Below are 27,826 nucleotides of genomic sequence, written 5' to 3'. Positions count from 1 at the left end.
TGTTCCAAAGTGTGTAACAGCTATCTAGACAGCTGGAATGGCCAGTTTCCTTGTAGACGGAAAGAAATGAGAATTATTCAAGAATTCACTTGACTTGAGTTCATTTGAATTAAATTAAGCTTGGTTCCTACAATACAGTCTTTAATTTCACAATCATAGCATCATATTCAAACAAATAAGATGCTAATTGATTATGCAAGAAATCTGTATACTTAGTGAAATGTTTTATTTTGTGATTTAGAGAGAATTGTTACTCTACTAATACTCTTGAATTTAATATTTTCCTTGAATAGGATGGAGGACAAAAGTAATTACTCTGCAATTGTTTTTTATAAAAATGATTATTATGCAGAACAGAATCTATAAGACAAATTATAAAAATACAGAATACAGATATGTTCACCTGTGTCTTTAATGCAACAAAAGATACTGAATAACCTTCCTCACCATGTTAAAATTAAAAAGTTTTATTTGGTGAAACTGTTTTTGAGTGGTGTTTTTTCTTGTACAGTGGTAAATAGAGTAGCACCATATTTAGCACTAGTTTTTGTGAAGTTAATATGCAGTTATCCTTCTTTGCTGCTCTTCCCTCTTCTTCCTCTGCCCCTGGGAATTGGGGGTTGTCTTTCACAACAGTCACAAATCCAGCGACCTACAAAATTAGAGCTGTCAATTAAAAGACGACCAATTGCCAAGTAGTCTAAAAAGGCTACTGCAGCTGTATGTGGGAAGTGAGGATATTAATGAGTATGTAGCATATGTTCGTTATAAAATTACATTTGTAACTTTAGGTTTTTATGCCCCTCCTATTAAAAAAGACACTACACTAAATTGACTCAATAGTCATATTCCAGTAATGAGTGTACTCATATTTAAGATAATACATTCATATTCACTCCCCTAAATAAATATGCCCTAAATAAAGATGCTGTAAGCATAAAGTAATAAAAGATTTAGCTACACTCAGAATGTCAGTAGAATGGATAGTTAACACAAGATTCACTTCACATAATAGATGTACAATCTTTTCAAAAGAAAAAAACAATCCAAATCTTGAATTTTAGTTCAGCCTCTGAACAAGTGTAACTGATATAATTACCTGAAGGGATAGCACCAAGCCCCACACAAAATGTATGATAGCCACGATCACACACATCACAGAACATCATTTCTTCCTCATGGTGAGGCTGCCCGCATATAATGCATGTTTTACACTCCATACATTGCCAAGGATAGGTCTTAATTATTGCAACAAGCTCTGCAGACATATCCAAACAGGAAGGATGTCCTAGATCAAAACCAGTATCATTACTAGAATGGTTATATGAAGGATCCTGACAAGACTAAAATGATTTTATTTTATAAAATTTACTTTAAATCAGTGAATCAAATGTGCTAATTAAACTTTAGTAACTGCAAAAAATGTAGTTTGATTGTTATTTTTGATTCAATTTAAATATATAGACACATTTAAAGCAGATTTGTTACTTACCACTGTTTTCACATTGGGAGCAGTTTATAAGTGCTTCAGACTTCCCTTTCTTGTTGGACTCCTTACCCTTCAGACAAATTCCACATATAGCATTTGGAATGACCTTTGGCTGGAAGGGTAGAAGAGGGCTATAAATTCATTCCGGAAGAATTGATACAGGTTTTTTTTTTTTTCAAAAAAATGTGTGTTATTTAAATTTCTATAAATTAACAAACCTTCTGGGTGGTGTAGAACACAGGATATGATTAAAAATTGATAGGTATTGATTATATGAAAAACACTGGAATAGAGACTTTTAAACACATGCAAATTGAAATATAATAATGTATAATAAATCACAACTAATTAAATCAATGAATTTTTAAAAGGATAATTGAATTTTTAATCTCTTTATGTAAGATGAATGTGTATGAAATCACTAACACGTAATTCTTCAAATGTAGATTTAAGCTAATCATTTTAACTCTCCATGCAGTATAGTATTGAAATTATATATTGAAAATTCTAAATATATTTTTGTCTAATGCACAGGCTGATTAAAACCTGTTTATTTCATCAGTAAACAAAATAAAATTTTATGTAGATGTAAGCAAACAAGCTGAAATTGGTACTTTGTGAGAATAAGGACCAACAACTATCAATTGCAAGCAATTTTTACATCTGCACAGAAAACAAATTTTATACATCTACATTTGTTCCATGGATTGCATCCATTATACTCTGTCATCCTAAACAACCTATATCTTCAATTTGTACAAACAAATTGTTTTACTCTGTGCCTGACAAAATGTGAAAATTATAAGGAGTGTCTCTTAGTAATAACATTATTAGAATTTCAAGTATCTTCTCTAAGCATAATATTATACCATTCATGTCAACAAGTGCTTTTTCTGCATGTAAGAGAACTACTATCATTTGAAAATAATGTATCATGTCATTTCAATTCCAAAACCCTCTTGCCACCACCACTACCTGATCAACATCTTTGGAGAATCTTAAAGTGTAGATTTGAGATTAATATTGGAGGGAGAAAAATATAAATTCCTTTGATCAAGTAACATTGGATAATCAAAAGTACTCCATATACTTAATATATCATTTTAATGTGGCTTGTAACGAAAGCATTTTGTAAATTATCTTTCAATAAATTGCCTCCCTAACCTTAAATATGTAACTCTCAATTTGTTTGAATTGTTACAATAATAAGAATTGTTAAAATTATCAAACAGATTGATGAAATTATTTGAAGAATTTTTCTTTCAAATTTAGATACATTTCCATATTAAACTTTAATATAAAACAGAAAACAATATACATTTAATTTGTATAACATTTGAACTATGTAGCTGGAACCACATGTATGCTACCCTAATGATTACTTTCCCCTTTAAATATCTGAATTTGTAAAAAGCCACAAATTATTAAACTCTATAATGCTATAAACAAAACTAAAATAGGTGCAGTAATATATATATTTTAATGTGACAAATTTTAATCTTATTCCTTGGATATAGTTTGCACATTTTTGTTTTCCCTGCATTTATGTTCAAGGACAACAGGTCCTGCCTTTATGTGATATTGAGGAAGAGGGCACCAATGTTTAAGTTTGACATTGATGAATCAGAACATGAAGGAAACAATGCTGATGAGGAGATTCTAGACCACTTTTTTAAGCTGAGTTAGGCCTTAAATAATCATCTATTGTTCATGCTATAACAGTACATTTCCTGCAAGAAGAGACACTAAATGAATCCAACACAACCTCTAACTGATACCAATTTCTTCTCATATTGACAACATGGAAACATGGGTAGATAGTTGCTTACTTTACCTAAATGGCTACAAATTACAAGGTAATAATTGTAACAACAGTTTTGCTCTTAACAGAAAAAAGGTGTATCAAAGTAAGAACGAAAACATTTATTGATGAAAGAATGAAAAGTGTGTGCAGGCATCACTCTGCTATACACATCTATCAGGAATACTTTAATAATGCAGAAAGAAGCAGAGTAAATTTGAATTATTCTGATTAAAAATAACTTTAGTTCTAGAAAATTGCAACTATTAACTAAATAAATATAAAATCTGAAGGAGTTAGTATGTGTTTATTATGTATTAGCCTAATTTCAGAAATTATTTATGAAGTATGCTCGGCCTCCACAGTTTTGTTTAAACACCCACAAGGCATTTATAAATAGCTCTTTTTAAAAAGATGACAGAGGCATTCAATATTTTTGCTTATTTATTTTTTTTAAAAAAATCATAGTCCACCTGTTTTATACATAAATATAATGAAATGATAAAGGAGTCTAACATTCACAAATATCTCTACAAAATAATAAATAACCATGGTGGAAACAGACATATATTTTTATTTGCTATTCTAATCCTACTTGCATACCTTTTTATACCCTGCTCCTCCCAAAGAAAAGAATAAACCCAATTCTGCAGCATTCACCTTTTGTACTGCTACATTCTATAAAGTTCATTGTGTTTTAAACTATATCAAGTTAACAATTAGAAAATACACTTGCTATTTCTTTTATTGTATGCATACCTACTGCTACAGTATGTAGCAGCAAGCTACCTCTCAATCACCCAATGCAAAACTACCTTTCCGTTGCTATACCTGTACTGAGTTAAGTGCAGTTAATATTTCTGTGCAGTCTAAGTACCTGCACCAGCAAAGAGGCATTTAACAATAATTCTTTCCCCAAATCTCAATTCTATAAATCTAGGAATAAAATAGTCACAACATACCAATTTAAAAGAACATCCAAAAATGGATGCCTCTCCTATAGAAATGAAGAAAAAGGAAAGTCTATTCATATTTAGGAACGATTCTAAAAAGAAATTAAAATGACATTGGGGGATCACTGGAAAACATTACCTGCCTGATTTAGTAACGTTCTGGTCCTCTTCAAGTTAACAAGCAAAAGAATAGTAAGATTTTCAATCCTACTGCTTCAAAAATTCATTTTAGATTAAAACTGCAATCCTGTATACAGGCCAAAATCATATTCACTTGTCAGTTCTAAATAAAGTCTTGGCTTTAGTGACTTCAGGACTTGTTCAGCCAAGGTTTTTGTTTTCAATAAACTGACTTGAGTAAACCAAGGAGTCTTCTCCAAAGCTGGAGAAGCAAAGAGTGGACAAAGAGAGAAAGCTACTCTGAAGCAAGAGAAACAGTAAACAGAAGAACATGTTCCATCTTCATACTTCAATAAAGCTTTGTGCTTTGAGTATTGAATATGAAATGGTATGTCTGAACCACACCAATGGAATCTGTAGTTTATCCTCAAATACATAAGCATGTTGTATTTCTAGAAATTACACTGCCTGGAAACAAGCCTTTCTTCTTTTCTAAGCAAATTAATGTAAACCAGAGAGTTATGGAATACAAAGAAAAAGTGGGATAATCAGTTAACAGACTTGTACTTCAATCTTCTATTTTTTACTGAAATATGCAGACATGGATCTCTCCCTTACTCTGAGAATACTGCCATGACAATTATAATCATCAGTCCTTCATCTTTTAGAACAATAGTTATTGAGGAAGGGTAATAGGAATGATGCCCCCATTTAAAAAAGACAGATGGTTTAACAAATTAATAAAAATCAATCTGCCTCTTTGGAAAAAAAGTAAATATAAGAAATCCATGTGTAATACTTGCAATATATGTATTAAGCTTTCCTAAAAGTTCTTACAGTTAAATTTTAGTTTTAAAATGTAAATAGAGAAATAATCTAATATATGTGGTGAACACTATGCAATAAAATCATTGTAACTATTAATGGTTCCTGGGAATAATTAAATCCCCATTTGTAGGCTTATTTAGGCACATGATGTATCAAATGCAGTCAATAACTGATAAAGGTGTTCATATCATATTAGTTCCATAACACACATTGTATTAGATATTTAAAACTAGCTCTTATATAGAGTTAGTTACTCTAAAGTGAAAAAAATGCACTGTTTTATTTTCTAATCAGTCTTTTTTTTGGGGGGGGGGGGGGACCAAAATGCATCTGATAATTCTCATATTCTAACCTCATTAAGATTCACTTTAAAAAATTCCCAGTCCTTCTCCATAGATCAACTATATATGGATGGGTTTGAACCAGTGACTAGTAACCATTTGGATTCATTTTTAAGCCTAAATTTTGAAGAATATGTATAAAAAAATAAATACCTTTAGCAATCAAAAATTTGTATATTGGTTTTTGTTACAGTGCCTTCACAAGAAACTAGCCAGGCATTGCTGTATGCATGGATTTTTCTCACATAATACCTCAAGTTCAAAATTTTATAATGCCTTCCTAAGCTTCATCTTTGGATTTCATAAGTTAATCATATAAATTACTAGCACACACTTGAAGCTGCAATGAAATAAAACATTTTGCAAGGCTGTTATGTAAAAATAGACATGTCTACAAAAAATTAAACATTTTCTGTATCATTTTTAAAAACTACTCCTTAAAAGAAATGGTTCCTAGCATTTACGGTAATATTTTTGCACGAGTGTCTGAAATCATGCATTTATGCAGTTAAATTGTATTCGGAATCTTTTTTTTCTCCCCAAAGAAAGCTACTCAACACTAACTGAAAAGTGATTGGAGTCCTGTACTTTGTATGATTCTGTAATACATTCAATATATAAGTTACGTAGTTGGAAATGGTTTATAATATTTCAAAATCATGTTACTTGCACTATGTAACTTCTCAGGCTTCAAACTACCTAATCACTTTTTGGATCACAGGACTATTTCCTTAACTTTCTTTCTTACAACCCTTCAAACATATAAACATATGCCTTATTCTGTGTAAGCAAAATTTACTGGTAAGCAAATTTTATTGGTAAACAAATAGCTTCCAACTTATTTTCTTTATCATCAATATAAATTTCAATCTAAAAAATCAGTTAATTCAAAACTGAAATTCACCAGTAATACTGATAATTAAAAGATGTTATATAATGATCACTGTTTAAAATATAACTCTTTAAGTCCTAGTAAGCTTAAACCACTTCCTCTATGTCATTTGTTTAGAAGTACAAAACCAAAACTATACCAGAATATCTTACTTGGAGTCCACCATCTCTCCAAACCTTCTGTCCCCAACTATTTTTTAAACTGCGAAATGATGGCCTGTAGCACGGTTCTATTCTACAAGGTTAGCACAACCTTCATTCAAATAAGTTTATCTATCTTCTCATTCTGGTATTTTTCATAAAATGAGGAGAGCAATAGGGAAAAGAACCTAGTCCAAGGCCAACTTATGAACTTCACTGGATCTAACAGTGAATATTGATCTGAATATTTCTTCCTAAAAAGCAAACGCTACTCAAGCCAAAGCTCATCCTCCCAACTTCCTACACATACACAAGGGGAATTGTTTTAAGATTGCCAACACCAAATTATATTATAAACAGATTACATACTTTTCATCTGGAAAAAGTTAAGAAAATATAAATATATATGTACAATATTCTAGCTACATTTTACAGTGCTACTCCAGTCATACTGGTCAGCAAGCTATTTTAAACTAAAACACAATGTTATATTTGATATGCAACTATCAACCTTTTGAAGCCCGGAAAACAAAGCAATTTTCCTCCACCCTGGCAAAAGGAGGGAGAAAACCCATCTTAATAATGAGATCTCATGCTGCAATTGCTCAGGAACCATTTAGGTACAGAAAATAGAAGCCACTCCACAGCCAGGGTAACAAACAGTAAGGCCCCAAGTAAAATAAAGCAACAGGAAGTAAGGAAGCAAACAGGAATGCACAACAAGAGAGCAGCTAGGCAAGTATAGTAAGCAGACGTTCCATATTTTGAAAAACAAAGTTAAATATTTCAGGGAGAGAAGCTGATCAGTAAAGAAGCTGAGTCAGGGGCTTTTTTCTTCTACCTTGTACCCAGGAACCGATTTGGATACAGATCGTTTGGAACCCTCTTTTCTTGGAGTAGAATTTCTCTCTCTTGTTTTTTGTTTTCCCTGCAAAGGTTCTTCCTGGTTTTCTGCTGCGCATTCACCTTCAGACACATTGCCAGATGAGTTGTCCTGTAACAAGCAAAAAACAAAACAAAACGTTTTTTTGCTTCTTTATATGGGACAAGCAGACAAAATAACACTTTCTAGAGCAAACGCAAAATAACACATTCTAAACCTTAGTTTAGTGTATTGATATATATTCTTAGTATATTCTGACAAAGCCCAATGATTCTGTCCAGCATATACAAATAAATATTTAGAAAACATTATGATAAACTCCATAAAAAGTATAATAGGATCTAAAATGTAATTTAAAAATCCAATAAACTGCTGTATAAAGCAGAAAACCGAGAATTCATTGCTGATATTAAAAAATATATCTGGCGCACACACATTTTGGTTTACCGAATTGCCTTTGATTTTCCGCTTTTCATCTGCTCGCTCTTCTGCATCATCTGAATCTCCATCACTATCCAGTGCAGGCAGATCTGGATCTAAGGGGGGCTCATAAAGAGCTGTATTTAGTGGCAAATATCGAAGTTCATCTGGAGAGTATCTAAAGTTAAGTAAAAAGTTTCAAAGTTGCATTTCAAATTGAAAGAGATGAGGCGATACAGAAAAAGAAAACCAAATTTAGTATTTTAGCAATCATTTACAAATCATTTAACTATATACTAGAAAGAAGTGCATAAAGGATGTTAATACATATATGTGGGTATATGTTATATGTATACACAATACATAAATTAATCAAGTCTTTAAGAATCAAATGTTACACTTGAACTAGCATCCAGCCCATAATAGGTAATATGATCCATGCATGCAGAAATCTTCACAGAATATTACAAACTACATTTTTAGAAAAATCATTAGCTTAATCACAGCAAATTTCTAGTACCTTTTATAGTACTCCTGAAACTGGCCTGGTATGAGAGCCACTGGATAAGGACTAACTTTTGTCCTTTCTGTAGGTAAGATTTTATATTTTCCTTGAGGCACCTGGATAATCTGCATTGTTAATACAAAAATAAGAAGCTCATTGCCCATATTTCTGAACGAATTAGCTTTTCTAAATAATCAAGAAATATTTCTTACATATCACATCCATGGATTTGCCATACATACATCCTTTAACAATACATCATTAACTTAAGGTACACGTTTGAATGATCCTATTATGCCTCAAATATTAGATCACACTGATTTAAAACTGTATATTCAAAAGTATCTGTAACACAGATGTCTACATTTATTTTCTGGATCAAATAATATAGCAAATGCACATGGTGTCATATAGGACAATATATAGTTAATAAATGTAAAATTCTATCCTACTGTATATCTAAAATTTCTGGTTGACAAGTATGGATAGTAATTTTTGTCTATCAAGCTATAAAAATAATCATACCAAAAGGAGACAATCAAAATAATAATTTTGTAACATTACATTTTGCTTGAAGGCGAAAGAAAAGAGATTGTGACATATCCCCCTCATATAAACAATTCAGAACCATATATTAATAGAATGTGGTATTTTTATGAGCTTCTATGTTTAAATGTATTTTTTTTAATCTTGTCATAGCTGCTTACAAAATAAAACACTAAAACTATAATCATAGTTAAAAATGCATTAGCAACCTGGATCATAACTGTTAATTTCATCTCATTTGAAAGCAAAAGATGAACAACTGGATTGGGAATGAAACTATACAGAAATAAGGAAACCTAGCAATCAGGCTGAAAGCAAGACCATAATCTGTGAGTTCACAGTGATTCTAATCTGAGAACAATATTTCATTATTGTACATAAATGGGAAAAACACTAGTAGTCTAGAGAGTAGTATATTTGATTTGAAAAAAGCTGTTTCACTCCCTAAATAAAATCTTACAAATTAACTCTGAACTGTGACTGTAAAGCAGAACAAAGCAAAACAAGATGCTTGCTTTGCAATTAGAAGCAAGGAGGTCACATGGTTTAGCATAGCAGTTTTGATGGAATGGTGTTTGCTCAAACATTTGTCAAAGCGAAGCAGTTTTTAAGATTTCTACAGCCCTGCATTCTCCTGCCCCAAGAAAATTTTCACCGTTGCACAAATATCAAACCCAATGTTACTTTACATCCACAATACAGGGTAGATATTCATAAATAACACAATTCAACTTTACTAGTTGTTCCTAGTGTTACTTGTTCCTTTAGTGTGTATGCAATGTTTGCACTTTTTACATTTTTTCTTTGCAGTCTGCCATTACCATAGATTTCTCAGGAAACCAGATTACAAGCAAGCCTATGCTTTTACAGCAACTGAAACAAGAAAATGCAAGTATCTTACATGTGTTTGTAAATCAAAGTAGGCCCGTCTTTCTTCCATTCGTTCACGGTTTAAGTTGCTGTTGAATTCTGCAGCTTTCTTGGCAGCTTTCTTAATATATTCTGGAACTTTACTTGCTTCAACTTTTTGGGTATTCTGCTGCTGCAATTGCTGAAACAATTAATTTCCATTAGTTTACAAAAGCTGTAGAAATTTGATATCCTGTATTTATATTGCTCTGTATTTGTAAAATCATTCATCATAGTTACTTACAGAATACTCTTTATAGTGGTCAGTTATTCGTTGACGTTCTTTCTCTTGAAGTATAACCGAGTACTCTGCATGTTTGGCAGGGTATTCCTTAATCATCAGATCAATTACTTCATCACTTCGCAAGGCAGTTAGACCTAAAGTATATAAAAAACAATTAAATGATTTTGTAAAAAAAAAAAAAAACAGGATGGTAAAATTAAAATCTTTGCTTTTATATTTAGCCTTTATAGAGGCTTATAACAACCTAAAGTTTTCAAATCAATAAGACACAATATAATAGGCAACTGCATGTCAACTCAAGAAATTAAATTCAACTTGCAATGTAAGAATTAAGTTGAGAGACATTTCTAAATTGAATCTTTTCCAACTCCTCCCAACCCATTTCTATCTTACAACATGCTAAATATCTTAGCAAACACATGATATTCTAGGAATTAGAGCTTAGTGAGCTCTAATTCCCTCATTAATTTTCTTAGTGAGCTTAGAAAATTGCATTTTCTTTAAATCATAGAACAAATTAAATTTAACAATCTTTTGAAGGATACTTTTCAAATCTTCACAATTTTATTAGAATAACCTCCAAAATTATATATATACTTGCATACCATTGCCCAGAGTCACTTATTCTGATATTGGGAGGGGTGGGGGTAGTGTTATATAAATATGATGAATAGATATGAAGGTAGATAAAACAGATATGCCTTTCTTTTGTCCTTACCTAAAGTACACTGTGTTTCCGTAATGACATTTAGTTCTCTGAGGTAAAGTTTCTCTTTGTGAGAAAGATCTCGTCTTTCTAAATCTCCAAGAAAACAATGGGAAAAATAGTAAGAAAGCATAAAGGATTTTTGCAATTTCTTCAAAATATGTAATATTAAAATTGCATTTCCATCAAAAACTTGAATTAAAAAGCTAATGCTGCTTCTGTGGGAAAAGGATAATGTTTCATTTGAATTGAGCTTAGTTCTTCATAAATATATTGTATAAATATATCTATATAGGTATATAGTTTTCCTGACTACAATACAGAAGTTGTTTGATGTGCCTTTTTCCAAGTTCTTTTTTAACTTCCCAGTCTAGCTTACAATTCTTGCTTTTCCTTTTGGAAGGATGAAGTCCTAACCAGGTCCAACTCTATTTAGCTTTTAAAGATCACTTAAGATTGGAACACCATACTCCAAAAATTAGTGCCAGAAATAGCATACTTATTGCAACTGCCAAATCTGAGAAACATTTTGTGTCAGAATAAATAAAACAATGCTGTTTGTCCTGGTGCTCTTCTCCACAAACTAAAGCACAAAGGCAAATCCATGTATATAAGAATGAGTTGCACGAAAGCTCCAATTTCAGATCAGGGATAATTTCAAAGAATTAAAGAAACAATAGCATAAGTCTGAGGGGCTTAACACTGACTGCATTTTCTCTGAAACATAAAACTGACTCGTACATTATCCATATCACAAAACATATAACTTCCAAACATATGCTAAACTCTCACATCTGAGCACAGAACAGATATGAAACTCTGATATGTTATTTCAACATTATCTGTTTCAGTGCTAATGGCTTGTTTTAATCAGATGTAACAGATTTGCAGCCATTTAATTCAAATCTGTGAAATGTCAGAAAGGGTTCCAAAGCTTATGGAGATAGCAGTCAATGGGTACATATAAGAGGCCCACCTATAAGCATTTCCAAACAAAAGCAATAAACTACCAAGACATTTGATCATCTATACGTTTGGAAGCACTTTTAAGACACGTGAACAAGCCTGCCTGCACTGTGTGTAAATTTTAACATTTCATGTAAGTATGTGTAACATGAATACCTGGATATTTTCGCTTAAAGGAGGTTACCCCCAAGTATTCACTAACTTGTTCTTGAAGCATATAATATTCTCCAGTTTCATCGGGTGGCCATTTGTATTCTATCAGATTTTCAGCTGGAAAATAACTAAAACTAAACACAGAAAATCAAATTATTAAAATTATGAGGATTTAACTCCACAGTCCAAACAGAACCCACATTCAGTGCCATGTGCTCTGTCTGTAATAACACTTTTATACATCTATATTCTTAATAACTTTGGAGCTCACTCAAGTGGAAAACTAGTGACACATTTATTATTAGATATTTCGCCTTTATTACTTTGCAGGTAACTCAAAGTGGTGAATATACACAATACACCTTACTCCTATTTTCCCCAACATAAGGATGATTTAATTACTCTAAAATATGCTTTCTGTTCCCCATTTTGAACTATCAAGAAGTATCAATCTCCTCTTTCCAAATTCTTCTGCTGGCTATCTTTATATATTGGTAGCACATTTCAGAGTTCTAATTCATGAGGTTTCTGTATACCCTAGTAAATAAGACAACAAAGACCATGCATTTATTTTTGTTGAAAAAACAATAATATATCAAAACTTTTAAAAAATGGCAATACCTAAGATCTTGACTTGAAGTCTCACAACTTCGTGAGCTGTCTCCTGAGCCCATGCGGCGTCTTTTACATGGTTGGCTGCTATCATTTGAATTTTCTTCTATGTCATCCTGAAAGGATACCATAATGTCAAGTGTTGAGCACAAAATACCAAGACCAAGAACACACTTATCAAGAATATGAAGTATTTGGATTTGAAAACCTTAAAGAAACTGTGAACATCTATACCTCATTCTGGGAATTTTCACTGCTCTTTATCCATTTAATTAAAAAATAAGTCAAGGAGTTGCACAGGACAATGATATCTATAGGGAAATCAACAAAGCTAATAGGTATAGATACCGTACTCTAGAATATCTGATAATACTACATACAGCATGTTGGAATTGGGTACAGGTAACCTTCAATTTACAACCACAATTGAGCCCAAAATTTCTATTGCTAAGCGAGGCAGTTGTTAAGAGAGTTTTGCCCCATTTTACAATCTTTCTTGCCATAGTTGTTAAGTGAATCACTGCAATTGTTAGCAATATAGCTGTAAAGTTAATTTGGCTTCCCCATTGACTTGTCAGAAGGTCGCAAAAGGGGTCACGTGAGCCAGGACACTGCAACCATCATAAATACAAACCGGTTGGCAAGGATCTGAATTTTGATCACATGATCATGGGCAGGGGTGGGCAACTGTGGCCCTTTTACAACCTGTGGACTTAACTTCCAGAATTCCTGAGACAGCCAAGCTGGCTGTCATGGGGATGCTGCAACAATTGTGTGAAAAAGTCACAAGTCACTTCTTTCAGTGCCGCTGTAACTTTGAACAGTCACTAAATGAACTGTTGTAAGTTGAGGACTACCTGTACAGTTCTTGGCTCACACATACTTAAGAATCACACTTTAAAAAAATAAAATAGTACCATCACCGTGAAAGCAATGTAAACTTGGAAACTCTGAAATCAATGTAACTTACTTCTTAATAAGCATGTTTGATGCTTGAATGCAGATGGCCAGGTAGGGGATGACAGCATTATTTTCTTATTATATCAATCAGCATGGGACCTTAATATTCTGTAGGGCAAATGGTTGCTAGCTACAATACCTTTCCCAGCATTACACTAAAGAAATGGGAAGCCAGAAGGTAGCAATTTGGCTAGCCATCAAAAGCCCCATCCCCATAATCAGGCTATAAATGTACCACAGGGTTCTCTTTTTTCTTAGATTAAGTGGGCCTTCTGCATTTTTCAGGGGGGAAAACACAGCGCAAAGCAAACTCTCTTTTGATCAACCTCAAAGATCTACATTCTTGCGATTCAACCAGGGGTGAAATCCAGCAGGTTCTGACAGGTTCTGGAGAAGCGGAAGTATTGAGCAGATCGGAGAACCCGTAGCAAAAATTTTGAGTAGTTCCAAGAACTGGTATTTACCATCTCTGGCTGGCCCCAGAGTGGAGAGGGAATGGGGATTTTTTTTATTATTTATTTTTTTATTATTCATATTTCTATGCCGCCCACTCTGAGGACTCTGGGAGGCTTACACCAAAGACAGTATACTAAATAGCATATTGCCTCCAACAATCTGGGTCCTCATTTTATCCATCTCGGGAGGATGGAAGGCTGAGTCAACCCTGAGCCCGTGATATTTAATCCGCTGATCTGCTGAACTAGCAGTCAGCTGAAGTAGCTGCAATACTACACTCTAACCACTGTGCCACCTCGGCTCTAATATTTTGCAGTATCCTTCCCCTGGAGTGGGGTGAGAATGGAGATTTTGCCACACCCACCAAGCCACTCCTACAGAACCGGTAGTAAAAAAAATTGGATTTCACCACTGGATTCAACCCGCAAGAAGAAAAAAGAAAATCAACCTCCCCAGAATCTAAAGTGATACCGACTTCTTTTAAAAAAACAAAAAACACCACTCCTTCAACCCAGGTGCCCCGCTTTTTATGGTGAGTTGTTCAGCTTAGCGCCTATGTTCTTTATTTCCTTTTAAGTCAGTGTTTCTCAACCTTGGCAACTTGAAGATGAGTGGACTTCAACTCCCAGAATTTCCCAGCCAGCGACGTGGAGCTCCCATGTGACCCCCCTCCTGCGTGAGCTGCACTGGCTCCAGTGGTCTTCCGGGTGCGCTTCAAGGTTTTGGTTACCACCTTTAGAGCGCTCCATGGCATCGGACCGGGGTATTTACGAGATCGCCTTCTGCTACCAATAGCCTCTCACCGACCAGTACGCTCCCATAGAGAGGGGCTCCTCAGGGTGCCGTCGGCCAAACAGTGTCGACTGGCAGCCCCCAGGGGGACAGCCTTCTCTGTGGGGGCACCTACCATCTGGAACGAGCTCCCCCCAGAGATACGGAGGATCCCGGACCTGCGCACGTTTCGCCGTGCTCTCAAAACTTTTCTATTTCAGCAGGCTGGCCTGGCCTAACTCTCCTCTTTTAAATTTTTTAATTCGTGATTTTATAAATTGGGTGTTTTAATCTGTGTTTCGGCCAAAATATTTAATAATTTTAAGGGATTTTTAATATTTGTATTATCTGTATTTTATCTTGGCTGTTCACCGCCCTGAGTCCTTCGGGAGTAGGGCGGTATAGAAATTTGATAGATAGGTAGGTAGGTAGGTAGGTAGGTAGGTAGGTAGGTAGGTAGGTAGGTAGGTAGATAGATAGATAAGTTGCCAAGGTTGAGAAACACTGCTTTAAGTGAACTTCCTTTAACTTTGGATGTGCTAAAATTCTTCGACTTCTGTTCAGTCCTTCAAAAAGGAGAGTTAAGTGGGGGAGGATCCAAGGAAATCCAACAACAACAACAGCGTATAAAACCTGGTGGCAAAAAACAAAACAAAACCCGGTTTGACCTCCAGGTGCCTTCTAGAGAGCAGATACTAAGAGCGGGAGGGGACACTGAGAATCAAAGCCAAAAGAGCCAATCCCTCCAGCCCGGGATAAGCCTAGGGGGGGAAAGAAAAACAAGGCTGTTTTTCGCCAGGGAAGAAACCATCCGGGAGATGCCCCGTCCCAGCAGGCGATGAGGCGGAGCCGGCAGAGACCTTCCCGGGAGGCTCCTCCTCTTCACGGAAAGATTAAAATCCCAGCCCGCGAGGGGTCTCGCCGCCGCCCTCCACCGAGAAACGAACGGCTTAGCCGACCGGCGCCCTTCGGGAAGGGAGGAAAATGGCGTTAAGCCGCCGGGAGCATCGGATGACAGGCACCGACGGAAGGAAAGGAGTACCGAGAAGACTTAACGAGGCCGGAAAGGAGATAACTTCCCCAAGCTCTACCTGCGCGTCGCCTCACCTTTAAAGACTGGGCTCCGGGCGTGGCTGGGTCGCTGTCGCACACCCGCGGGGACAGCACCGCCGCCATCACCGGCCACGGATGGGCTGGGCTACAGACCGCTTCGCCCTCTCCTCCCACGCGCCAGGCACCCAGCACCACCACCACCACCCGCTTCAGGCCCGGCGCCATCTGCAGGCCCGGGGATGGCAATGCAGGCGCCGGATCGTTTTTTTTTCTTCTTGTCTGCGGAGGGCTCGAGCTTTGCCTTCGCTAGCAGCTTCTAGCCTTGAATTTACTGGTCCAGAAGTCGGCCGTGAAACGTGTGATTTTAGAGCCTGCGCTATAAATGCATGCCTTTACTGGGGCAGATCGCGGTTTCATTACGAGCGGCAGCTGTTTTCTTAAGAGGTTTATGTCACCCATCTGGAGGCGGATGATGGGACAACTTGGTGCGGCCAACTCCCCACAGCGAACTCGCTGCGGGACAATTCAACGATTCACTTTAAGTATTTAAAATAATTTAAGAAATATTCTAATTTAATTAACATTTTGTCATTTATATTTCATTTTGTCCCTTATTTTGCATCCTTTCTTTAACGCTTATTATTCCACGGTTTCTTTGTGTAACTTATCCTGCAGCCAGTTGGCCCGGTCGATGAGCTCAGTGAAGTCAGCAAGTGTATTGAGTCAATATTTAAAAATAAATGTTTTTAAGATTGTTTTATCTTGCCTATTACTTTTTATTAATAACTCAAGTCTGTGATCTAATATATTTCCTCTCCTTCTATTTTCTCCACAACGACAACCCTGTGAGGTGAGTTAGGCTGAGAGAGAAGTGACTGGCCCAAAGTTGCCCAGCTGGCTTTTATACTGAGGCGAGTCTAGAACTCAAGAGTTTCCTGGTTTTTATTTTTATTCTAGGTAACCTGTGTCCTCCCAGATTTTTGCTGAAGTATATGTGTGTGTGGAGGCAAGGAATTGAATCAAACTCTGAGACTCAGTTAAGCCCACTCATAAAACAGATGCTATTTCAATTATGTGGTATGGGTGCAAATGTTTTGAAGCCTTAATCAGTCAGCCATGGTGGTTGGGAGAAGAACCCAAGAAGCAAGCCTGGAAGAAAGGTAAGATACCAAATATCACATGTCTAACAAATACAGTAAGTATTGCATAAAATATTACCACCTTATCTGGGCTGCAAATATTCAAATCATTGCAAGATGATAGAAAATATAGAAACTTTTTCTGCCATCCAGTGGTCACCTAGAGTTTTAAAGTCCAAACTAGGGAGCCCATGACCCATTGAGACATTTTTCTTTCCGGATATAAGATAGGCTTGTACCATTTTCTCTCCTTTCACCAACCTCAGGAGAGCCAGTGAAGTTGTGTCCTCCTCCTCCACCTTAGGTGATCTGAGGAACTCCCTGCCACTTGGGGGGGAGGCAGGTGGGCGGAACAGAGTAGTGAACCATGGGGAAAACTGCACTTCTATTCCCCATTCTCATTTGTCCCCAAGGGGGACAAACCAGGAAGGAACCATCAGTGCCTCCCAATCAACTCTATCTTGTCAGGAGACATCTGAAATATTCCCTTGTTTCTTCCCCAAACCAGTCACTGCTGTTAAGAGATTTCAAATTTCAGCCTCTATTCCAAAACACTTGGCTGTTGGGTCCTGCCACCGGCTGATTTGTATCAAGCAACCTATGGGTTTCAGGGAAGTGTAGTCAGAAGATGTGGTGTTGAAGTGACCATGATTAACTTTAACAATTTTCAATCCCATGGGAGCAAAGGGTCCTAGATTTTGGTTGCATTCTGTAAATTAGCCCTTTCAATCCAAAACTTGTTGCTCTATGATGCACTGTTTTGCCCAAATTGAAGATTACAAATTATCAAACAGATATAAGAGTTTTAGTCATATATGGATATGTATAAAGTCCTAAACTGGACTCAGCTGGCGGGGAAGATCACTAATTGTGATTACATAACTGCCAGATGCTGCAGGATTGAAAAGATTGCAATTGTGATCATAGGGATGCTGGACAACCAAGAACTTCAAGACTAGTTGTAATCGACACTGTTTCAGCACCATCATAACATTGAATGGTCACTGAACGAGTAACAGGCATGCACAGTTGTTTGGTTATCAATACTCAACAGGCAGCAAGGAGTATCACTGTCATCAATGTTTTGCACAAAAAATGTCACAGTGGTAGTGTGATTGAAAAAAAGCAAATACATTTATTTGAGCAAATTGAACAAGAAAATCTCAATATGTTGCTACAATGTTTCTTTGTTACTGTTTGTAAGCCATCCAGAGTCACTGCTGAGTGAGTAGGCAGCTATATAAATGACCATAAATTAATTAATTTATTAATTACTCAAAATAGGAAGCAACTACAAGAGCCACCATAACATAGTTCTCAGTTTCATATTGAGCTTGAACCCAAGTGTCTCTTGCAACATCCCAGACCCATCTGCTGGCAATCTGGGAAAAAGAAAAGAACAAAGTAGCAACAAAGTAGCTAATATTTTAAAATTATAATTCATAATCACATAACAAATCTATTGCAACAATATCTTATGCTGGGACTGTTGGATTAGTATTGTCTGTTCAGTTTAACAGAATTATCTACAAATTGCCAAAAATTAAAGTCAAACTACATAAATTGAAGTAATTTCTACACTCTATTATGTCAGCACATAATATATTACACGATGGCATGATGGCTAATTAAACTCGATTTAATAAAAATGTTAAAAAAAACTTTTAATATAAGAGCAAACATATATGGAAAAAGATAATAGCATTGCCCAGTTTACAATATGGCAAAATAATTGCAAATTAAGAAAAAAATCTGGAAGAAAATGCAATGCAGTAGTCTGCTACAAATAAAAAATTCTACCTAAAATGTCTATACGACATTGGAGAGGTACCAAACTAGTATTAGAATTCACCAGATTATTTTTTTAAAAGTGTATCTTCATGAACATAGCCTACAATATAAAAAAAGACTCAAATTAAAATCCAACCCCATAACTAAAGAAGAGATAAAAAGAAAATTAGATTTAGCATTATACAGAAAGCAAAGTTAGGGCAAATTCCTTGTACATCAAATATTTTTTACCATGACCTCCATAACATGCCTTTTCTGTCACACTTGATGGAACATCAAGAAGTAACCGGTAAAGTTGCAACAACTTTAGTCATACTAATTTAGGGAAATAAAGTGCTTTATTTCATCAAGTGAATACAGTAGATCTAGTTGGTGATAATATATGTAAAACAATTTATTAAATCTTACCAATTTCAACCAGAGCTAATTTTCAGCAGATGAATTTGAACCCAATGAAAAAAAAACGTTTCAGCTATGATGGCCATTACTTACATGCTTTGCTTGCATTTTTCCATATGCTGACTGTTCTTGAAAATGCTGGAACATAAGGCCTTGAGTATGATTTAACAAGGTAGTTCATTCCACTTTAGTAATCTGATAGGTCCCATTTCAAAAGTAATATTCTGCACAACTGCAACAGGCAAATGTGGGCATTTTTCAGAGAACAGAATAGGGTAGTTTATGTACTTACATGTATTGACTGACCAGTCTTTTCCACAAGAAATAGCTGAACTATATACTTGTAACGATCAAACCCCAGTTCCTTGACACCTGCTAATATATCTTCTGAGATAGCTGTACAAGTGGGGGCACCATTGATTCCAATATATTTGAAATCTTGAAGTTTCTGCTATTAAGGATCAAACAAAATTGCCAATAATTGTAATAATACTTTTTCTATAAATGGTCCGTACAGCACTCATTTAACATTTAAAGCTATTCTATGTTTGATACATCCTGTAGGTATGTTGTTTTTCTGTAAATATAGTATTCAATAGTTTATAGTATTCAATAGAGTTTGTAACTATGTATATTTAACCAAATCTATATAATAGGACTGTACTCAGTTTGAAGGTTTGCTTCATGGAACTTCAATTTTAAATAGGCTATTCACTATCCCACTGATTTTAGAAAAAAAAGTCAAACTGTTTTTTGACTGCAGTAGAGCACTATTGCAACTTATTAAAAATAAGCCCATTTTAGGAACAATTTTATATGACAAATTAAATATAACTTCACAGGATGTTAGAATATATTGGTGCTTATTATTATTTTAGTTTTAGATCACTTTAATTTTAGAGATTATATTCCCCAAGGAATTCTGGGAACTAATTTGTGAGGTATATTCAGAATTCAATTGCAAGATCTCTGGCTTGTCCATAGAGGCTGGAATTGCCCATACTGTAGGACTTGTTACCAAACGTTAAAAGCTAAATTATGTCAGGTGATAGATCTTAGTGAAGGAAGGCCCTTTCCCTTTCAAAAGCCCACCATTGACGTGCAATACTTTTCACTTCTTGTTTCTTCAATTCATTAAAACACTCTGCTGGCTCCATTCAGTTGCCCAGATTCTACCCCACAAGGGATTTTGGGGTCGTTAAATGAAGATGATGATGATGAAAGTAGGATGTCAATATTTCAGTCATCAATCACTTTTCTTCTAGAAAACACTCAAGGCAGCCAGGAAAGAGCCTCCATTACAGGCTATTAGTGGCCAAGGCAGAAGTGCCCAATTTGGGCACTTACAAATGAACTCATGGGAATTTAAATTTTAATTAAAATCAGTTAATTATACACACACACTTCTCCAATACTGCTGATATTTCTATTAGTGTTTGATAATATGGAGCACAGTGACTCACAGGGTTAGGATTCTGGGTTGAAGGTTAGCAAGCCTGCATTTGAGGCCCAAGTGCTGCTGCGTTGCAGGGTAGCTGCCCTCATTCACTCCAGCTCAACGGGAACATGAATGGAGCCCCCATGGGAATCCCCCAGGCAACAGTGATATCAGTGGCTAATCCTTTCAACCTGGAAGCGCCTTAAAAGGTGCTTCCAGCATAAATGGGACTGAAGTGTATGAGGATGATGAATAGGCTCCATTTACAGGTAATCTTCTATTTACAACAGTTCATTTAGTGACTATTCGAAGTTACAACGCACTGAAAAAAGTGACACGATTATTTTTCACACGATTGTTGTAACATCCCCATGGTCACATGATCAAAATTCAGATGCATGGCAACTAGTTCATCTTTATGATGGTTGTAATGTCCTGGGTTTACATGATCAGCTTTTGCAACCTTCTGACAAGCAAAGTCAATGGAGAAGCCAGATTCACTTAACAACCAAGTTACTAACCTAACAAATGCAATTATTCACTTAACAGCTGCATAAAGACATAAAATGGGGCAAAACTCACTTAACAAATGTTTCACTTAGCAACATAAATTTTGGGCTCAATTGTGGTCATAACTCAAGAACTAACTGTAGTTTAATAAGTTATTTGTCATAAGCTACATTTTAAATGAGCTATGCTGTTAATAGGAGATATAACAAAAGGTTTAAGTAATATAATTTATGGTTTAGAACCTAATTCTTATTAGAAAATATTTTACCTTTAGAATCTCTTCAGTTCTCTTCCTTACTATATGAGACTCACATTTTCTATAAGGTTCCATCCTGTAAGTGTTAGCATATTTCGGTCTTGCAAAGCTAGTCTTGAATACTAAGAGCTCATTTTTTGTAAAATCTGTGATGGATTCATCATCTGGGTCCATACCTGATATGTCATAGCTTGAAGCTCTGTGTTTTCCTGATTGTGAAAGCTAAACCCCCCCAATACATAAAGACATCTTTATTTCACTCACAAAATTAAAATGACAAAACTTAAACATAGTAAGAGGGGGTTAGCTTTTTTTTTCATCCTGCCCTTTTTTTTCAATTCAAGGTGGTTAAAATACCAATACTTCTTCCTTTTCCCCACAACAACAACCCTGTGAGGTTGGTTGGACTAAGAGAGTGACTGGTCCCAAGTCACCTAGCCAGTTTTTCATGTCCAAGGCAGGACTAAAATTCACAGTATCCTGGTTTGTAAACCAGCATTACTATACCAAAGCGGCTCTTTAATTGAATGCAACGGAATGTTCTGATTTGCAGCCATATAAATTAATTCTGCATTCTGTATATTCCATTTTGCTTAACATGGAACCCCAGAGTTATAGTTTTATGAGGGAAAACAAAATTGCTTTTATTTTCTACACATTTTTGTTTCATCAAAACTTCCATTTGGGACATAAACATTGCCTTTAAACCATATTGATATTTTCTTGATCTTGCAGTTGCTTTTCTGAACAAATTTCAGTCAGCACTTTATATAGTCCCCAAAAGTTTGGACAAACATTGCTTCTCCCAAAGACAAAGACATTCAACAGTATTTACAGACTCAAAGTAGAAATCATTTTGTCTTTTATTTTTGGCGCATCAAAAGTAGCAATCCTAGGAATACTTTCCAAATAAAGTGTCTTATCTAATTCAGTACATTTTATATGTTCATTTAAACCAGTGTTTTTCAAACTTTAAGATGCTTAATATCTTTAACATCTTAAAAGTTGTCAAATATTTTTTAAAAAACATTTAAACAAAAGACTGAAATCTAATCCTGGTAAATGACTGCATGTCTCTCGTCTGCTCAACTTGCAGTGGATGAAGGGTTCATTATAAAGTAGTACAGCATACTTGACCAAAGACTCAGATAGGGTTGCTAATGGTTCTCCAAGGGAAAGTCAAATACAGGTTTCTATTATGTGATTCATGCATAGGGTACTTGAAGAATTTGTGAAACAGAAACATTCCAATTTGAATTTTGATAGCGTGTTAGGTAATAAACAGAAGCGAAGATAATACACGTATAGAGAAACTAGAATGGTATACATTTATTACAAGCAATAAAAATGTACTTCTTTACAGTACATAATGAGAATATAGTAGAAACCAAAATTAACCCTCTTGAACAGGGTCCCCTTAGATCTGCAACATGCTTGACATAAACCAGGGGTCCCCAAACTTGGCAGCTTTAAGACTTGTGGACTTCAACTCCCAGTTGGCTGGAGAATTCTGGGGATTGAAGTCCACCAGTCTTAAAGCTGCCAAGTTTGAAGACCTCTGACATAAACCAATATTTCTCAACCTTGACAACTTTTAAGAGGTACGGACTTCGAATTCTACAGCATGCTGACTTAGGGAATTCTGGGTGTTGAAGTCCCACACGTCTTAAAACTGCCAAGGTTGAGGAAAAACTGGTAAAGACAACTTTAGTGTTGTTAACAGCAAGCACTCCTCGTGTAGCTTAACGCAACTTTGGACCGAGCCCATATCTACACAGCCGTTTTAACTGAGGGAGGAAAAAAATAGGCTCTGGCTGCTTTCCAAAGCGCACCACCTCAGCAAAACGGGTGCAAGGAGTTTCTCTGCCGTTCGGCCCCGCCCACTCGGTGGAAAGCCTGTTAACCCGAAGCCCGCCCCCCAATGTCGCTCCGCGCACGCGCAGATGGCGCCGCTCCTTCTCTTTCTTACCCGACCGAGCTGATCTCTGTCTAAACCGCTGTGTTTTCTTCCCCATGCCTGCCCAGCGTGGGAAGGAGTGACGCCCAGCTTTTTTTTGGCTTTATCCATTGGGAACTCCTCCCTTTTTAGGCAACTGCTTGGGGCGGGGGGCGCAGCAACCGTCCACACGCGGACCCGTTAGGAGCAGCCTTTGAAAGGCGCGAGGCTGGGCTCTCTACCCATGACGTCAGCAAGCGCGAGCTAAGCAACCCCAGAACCAGAACCGAGCAGAGGTAAATGCGGCGGATCAGTCTTCCCACAATCTGGTCGGTCGCCTAAGAGGAGTTGGAGGATTCTGGGAATTGTAGTTCAATGATTGCGGCTCTAGGAGCGAGAGCGCCTCATATCGGTTCAGGTCGACTGTTTGCTGTTGTTTTTGCCTGGCTTGCTATTTCCTTCTTTTGCTAAACGCCAGGTTAAGGCAAGGTTCCTAAACTTTTTGCCATCACACCTTCCTACGTTGTAATCTTAATGTACACACCTCCCCTAAAAATACAAACACCAAAATGAACACAGGAGAACAATGAAGCTGCAGGAAAGGTGGGTTTATTAAAAATGTAATTAAAAAGTTCTTCAGAGGTCCTCTGGACTTTGCTCCGCCCCAAGGGAGGCACATCTCACCGTTTGGGGAACCTGGCTTAGGGGATTTGAGTTGGGAAAGAGTTTGGAAGACATTCCCTGGAGACATGAGTATACATCTTCCATGCCACCGATGTGTTTGCTGCTGTTAAAGCTCCAGTCCAAAGGAGACAAAAAGGAACACAAATCATGATTGTAATGGAAACTAAATATTATTTTACAGCAGTGGTAGGAAGTTCTAATTTTGCTGGCAACACTTGTGAGTTGTAACTTTTCGCAAGTTACAGGTTAGTGCTTGACTTACAACCATTTGTTTAATGACCGTTCAAAGTTAAAATGGCACTGAAAAAAATGAATTATGACCAGTTCTCATACTTAGGATTATTGCAGCATTCCCATCAGAGGTGGGTTTCAGCAGGTTCTGACTGGTTCTGGAGAACCTGTAGTAAAAATGCTGATTGGCCCTGCCCCCATCTATTCTCTGCCTCCCAAGTCCCAGCTGATTGGGAGGAAATGGGGATTTTGCAGTAACCTTCCCCTGGAGTGGGGAGGGAATGGAGATTTTACAGTATTCTTTCCCTGCCATGCCCACCAAACCATGCCCACAGAACTGGTAGTAAAAATGTTTGAAACCCACCACTGATTCCCATGGTCATGTGATCAAAATTCAGATGCTTGGCAACTAGCATGGATTTATGACTGTTGCAGTGTCCTGGGGTCATCACCTTTTGTGGCCAAGCCAAGTCAATGGGGAAGCAGATTCACTTAGCATGTTTCCAATTTAACAACTGTAGTGATTCACTGAACAACTGTGGCAACAGATGTCACAAAATGGGGCAAAACTCACTTAACAAATGTCTTGCTTAGCAATGGAAATTGGCTCAATTGTGGTTGTAAGTGGAGGACTACCTGTATGTGTATCACCCGGTCAGCTAGACAGAAATGCATCTTAAATGCAGAGGTTCTATGACTGCCTGGCATAATTAGTATTAATGTTGAACCGTTTGCTTAATTGTGACCTTCATTTTGTTTCACTGTATTGTTCTGGGATTACAGAGTAATTGCATTGTGGGTTGGTGCTTTATTAAAAAAAGATTCTGATGTGATGTCTGCATTAGGGTTACCAGTCTGGGCTATAAAGCTATCAATGACCATTAAAAGGCAGCAATAACATTTTTTTGTTTCTCCTACTCAGAAGCTACCATTCCCTAATGTGAACAAGGAAAAAAACACCTCTTCTCTTTATCCAGAGGAATTAGAAGCATCATCCTTAGCCAATGAAGAATGCATTTATGCAGTTCTGTCACAGCTTCTTTACAAGTGTTGGCTGTTTTCTCCCAAATTTATTTATTACAACCATAGTGAAGTCAGCAAATGTTAATATGTTGAGGCCCATAATTGGTGAAATGAGTTGGGCAAGGATGACCTGTGGCTTCCCAGGTTGAACTGGAGGGTTCCCCAGAGACTATCCAGTTAAGCCTAGAGTTCCAGATCCAGATGATTTCTACGTGGCCAGGAAGAGTTGAGATTTTCACTATTTTTGCAACCCGTGATTATTATCAGCTACTAAATATTAAGACATCCTCTAAAATACAGAGAAAGATTTTTGGTTGTAAACTAAATTACATATTTACTGTGTAATGATTAATATTTGATAAATGACACAATAAAAAAAGCATTTTCTTAGACCCAGCACATCTCTCATCTACAGTAGTGATACTTATTTACACGAAAGGATTGTCAAGCAATTTTATTCAATCATCCTATTTGTAGAATGTGGACATAACAACAGGGTGTGAAAAAAGTTCATTGTAGGATTGTTTTCAAGATACTTTCAGTTCCTGAAACATGAGAATAAATGGCCCACTGCTTACATATACAGAGTTGTTTTTAAAATATTGTAAATGTTAATAAACATAAGCAGGAATTATTTATGGTATCTTTAGGCTGACAATTAGGGAGGAAAAATGCTGTTGCAGTGCCTACCGAATATCCATGATTTTTCTCTTTACTCTGGATTACATTAACTTTCATCCTACAGGGATGAAATATCAAAATGTCAAATCTCCAGGTAATATAACTGTCAGCATTGTAATTTTATTTTCATTTTCGCCGCTGGTTTAACCATAGGATGTAGCAATATGAAATACTGGTAAAATGTGTAAAAGTAATTCTGACAGTACTAATTCTGTTTACAAACAAAATAAGTGAGGCTGCAAGAGTTCCCTTACTTTATATCACCATTTGCCTTTTTATTTCATTTCAGATGTTCTTAACTGATCCACCATCTACCTGCCTTTCCCCTACAGTGTATTATATGATTTGTGAAGCCGGATTTGAAAGGAAATCAAGCTGTGCTCTCAGTAGTTTTATACGCGACAGTGGTGAAATAAATTGGGAATTCATCACAAAACACGTACAATATGGAGAGCAAGGTCTCTATTGCTTTTAAATGTAGTGTATTGCTATACTTAGGACAGTAAGACATGTTTCTGAATTTGCATATTCAGTGGAGATCTTTTACTTGTTTGGTGGAATCTATTCGTTAAAAATAATAGAATTAGAATTCCTAATTTTAGTTACTTAGCTTCAATGACTAAATGGTCATTATTTAATATTTTTTACAAAAAAAGAAAATCCTTAATGAGTTTAGGGGAACCCTTTCAGGAGAAAATAGTTTCGAAGTTTTTTATATTTAGCAGTACTTGACAGTATTCTTGAACCCGACTGGTTATTTTTGTTTTTTAGACTCGACATTGGATTATATCAACAGTGTGAAATCTTTAGGTCCTTTATGTGAATCTATTCATTTGCATTTGAAATCACTTACAGTGGAGCAATTTGAAAACCAGTTTGTGGGATGGCTTCAATGGACAAACTGCCCAGAGGTAAGAAAATGTTGGATTGGATTGGATCCCCATCCCAAATTGATGGATGGATGGATGGGTACACACATACATACACACACATTTCTTTAGCGTATGGCAGTGGTCCCCAACCCCCGGTCCATAGACCGGCATCGCTCTTCGGCATGCCAGAAACCGTGCCGCACAAACAAGCAAAGCTCCATCCACGGGATGCAGGTAGCACACAAAACCATGCACCCTCCAGTCCACGGAAAAACCCCTCTCTACTGAATTGGTCCCTGGTGTCCAAAAGGTTGGGGGCCGCTAGAGCATGGCATATCATACATGAACTTGCAATATATATTAATATTTCACCTAGCTTAAAAAAACATAATAAAAGATTAATGTTAAAAAGAGCCATATTCACACATACTAAAATAGGGATCACTGTATATAATAAAAATAAAGTAATGTGGGAGTTGTAAGTTTCACAATGGGGAGTAAAAGAACAGAAAGTAAGGATATCAATTACTTGGTATGACTATTTAGAAATCTATAGCCAGTTACAAATACATTTGGTAGGAGAAATTAGGTTTTGAGAATACAACAGCACAGAGTTCTCCAAACAGGCAATATTCCCTCAAAAATGTGTTTTGCCTTCCAAAATACTAGTGAGCCTAGCCCTAGGATATTTGTCCTGATAGATCTATGGGTTTTCCACAGAAGAATTGTGCTCCAATGTAGAGATGGTTACCCCAGATTTAGAGCTGTGATAAAATTGTCCATCCAAATGGAAATCAGTTAGAAAAAAAGAAAGCCAGCAAATCATGCAGGATTTCTCTCCCATGTATATAAAGTAAATGTAGGGCAATTTATTTTGCAGCTACCTTGTGGATTGTATAAGTTAGCTGACAGGATTTGGTGGATGATCGAATTTCTTTTGATAACTTTTTGGTCATTTCCAATTCTGTGGCAGAAACATATAAATGCTAAATTAGCTGGGCAGCAAATACTTTTATGACTCAATATCATAAGTGATTATAAGTGAAAGATATGAAATTTTGTGTACTGTCCAGCTGGTGAAAAAGACAAGAATTAATTTGGTAATAGACCAAGTAATA

General features: G+C 36.3%; 2 protein-coding genes across 5 annotated transcripts; both read right to left on the bottom strand.

Moving 5' to 3' along the window:
- Window positions 1-451: 451 nt before the first annotated feature.
- Window positions 452-15,880, bottom strand: PHF10 (PHD finger protein 10). Of its 4 annotated transcripts, none has more exons than XM_070951143.1 (12): window positions 15,803-15,880; window positions 12,518-12,624; window positions 11,900-12,030; window positions 10,790-10,873; window positions 10,072-10,205; window positions 9,820-9,969; window positions 8,388-8,497; window positions 7,883-8,045; window positions 7,406-7,558; window positions 1,493-1,601; window positions 1,100-1,288; window positions 452-652 (listed from the first exon to the last, which is right to left on the bottom strand). In XM_070951143.1, the coding sequence occupies exons 1-12, from the start codon at window positions 15,869-15,871 to the stop codon at window positions 567-569; spliced, it is 1,485 nt and encodes a 494-aa protein (XP_070807244.1). In that variant the 5' UTR covers window positions 15,872-15,880; the 3' UTR covers window positions 452-566. The 4 variants fall into 4 exon arrangements, with proteins under 4 accessions (XP_070807244.1, XP_070807262.1, XP_070807253.1 ...); XM_070951161.1 differs by having other exon boundaries at window positions 7,895-8,045; XM_070951152.1 differs by having other exon boundaries at window positions 10,790-10,867.
- Window positions 15,881-18,094: 2,214 nt separating this feature from the next.
- DYNLT2 (dynein light chain Tctex-type 2) lies at window positions 18,095-23,484 on the bottom strand. The gene is made up of 4 exons (XM_070951130.1): window positions 23,251-23,484; window positions 21,294-21,503; window positions 19,370-19,528; window positions 18,095-18,269 (listed from the first exon to the last, which is right to left on the bottom strand). The coding sequence occupies exons 1-4, from the start codon at window positions 23,347-23,349 to the stop codon at window positions 18,159-18,161; spliced, it is 579 nt and encodes a 192-aa protein (XP_070807231.1). The 5' UTR covers window positions 23,350-23,484; the 3' UTR covers window positions 18,095-18,158.
- Window positions 23,485-27,826: the final 4,342 nt, after the last annotated feature.

This window comes from Pituophis catenifer, unplaced genomic scaffold, assembly GCF_029215685.1.
Source record: "Pituophis catenifer annectens isolate HBS135680 unplaced genomic scaffold, rPitCat1.0.hap2 SCAF_1, whole genome shotgun sequence".
Lineage (NCBI taxonomy): Eukaryota > Metazoa > Chordata > Lepidosauria > Squamata > Colubridae > Pituophis > Pituophis catenifer.
Note: the sequence above shows the minus strand (reverse complement) of the source record. Positions and strands in the feature narration are given on the sequence as shown.

Excerpts from the sequence above, each read along its gene's own strand:
- DYNLT2 (XM_070951130.1), bottom strand. The coding sequence starts at position 23,349 with ATGGATAAAGCCAAAAAAAAGCTGGGCGTCACTCCTTCCCACGCTGGG. Across the intron at positions 19,529-21,293 it reads GAACTGAAGAGATTCTAAAG|CAGAAACTTCAAGATTTCAA; the intron begins GTAAAATATTTT and ends GATCCTTAATAG. Across the intron at positions 18,270-19,369 it reads AGACTGGTCAGTCAATACAT|ATTGCCAGCAGATGGGTCTG; the intron begins GTAAGTACATAA and ends TCTTTTTCCCAG.
- PHF10 (XM_070951143.1), bottom strand. The coding sequence starts at position 15,871 with ATGGCGGCGGTGCTGTCCCCGCGGGTGTGCGACAGCGACCCAGCCACG. Across the intron at positions 7,559-7,882 it reads GCAATTCGGTAAACCAAAAT|GACAACTCATCTGGCAATGT; the intron begins GTGTGTGCGCCA and ends TGCTTGTTACAG. Across the intron at positions 653-1,099 it reads GCTTGGTGCTATCCCTTCAG|GTCGCTGGATTTGTGACTGT; the intron begins GTAATTATATCA and ends CTAATTTTGTAG.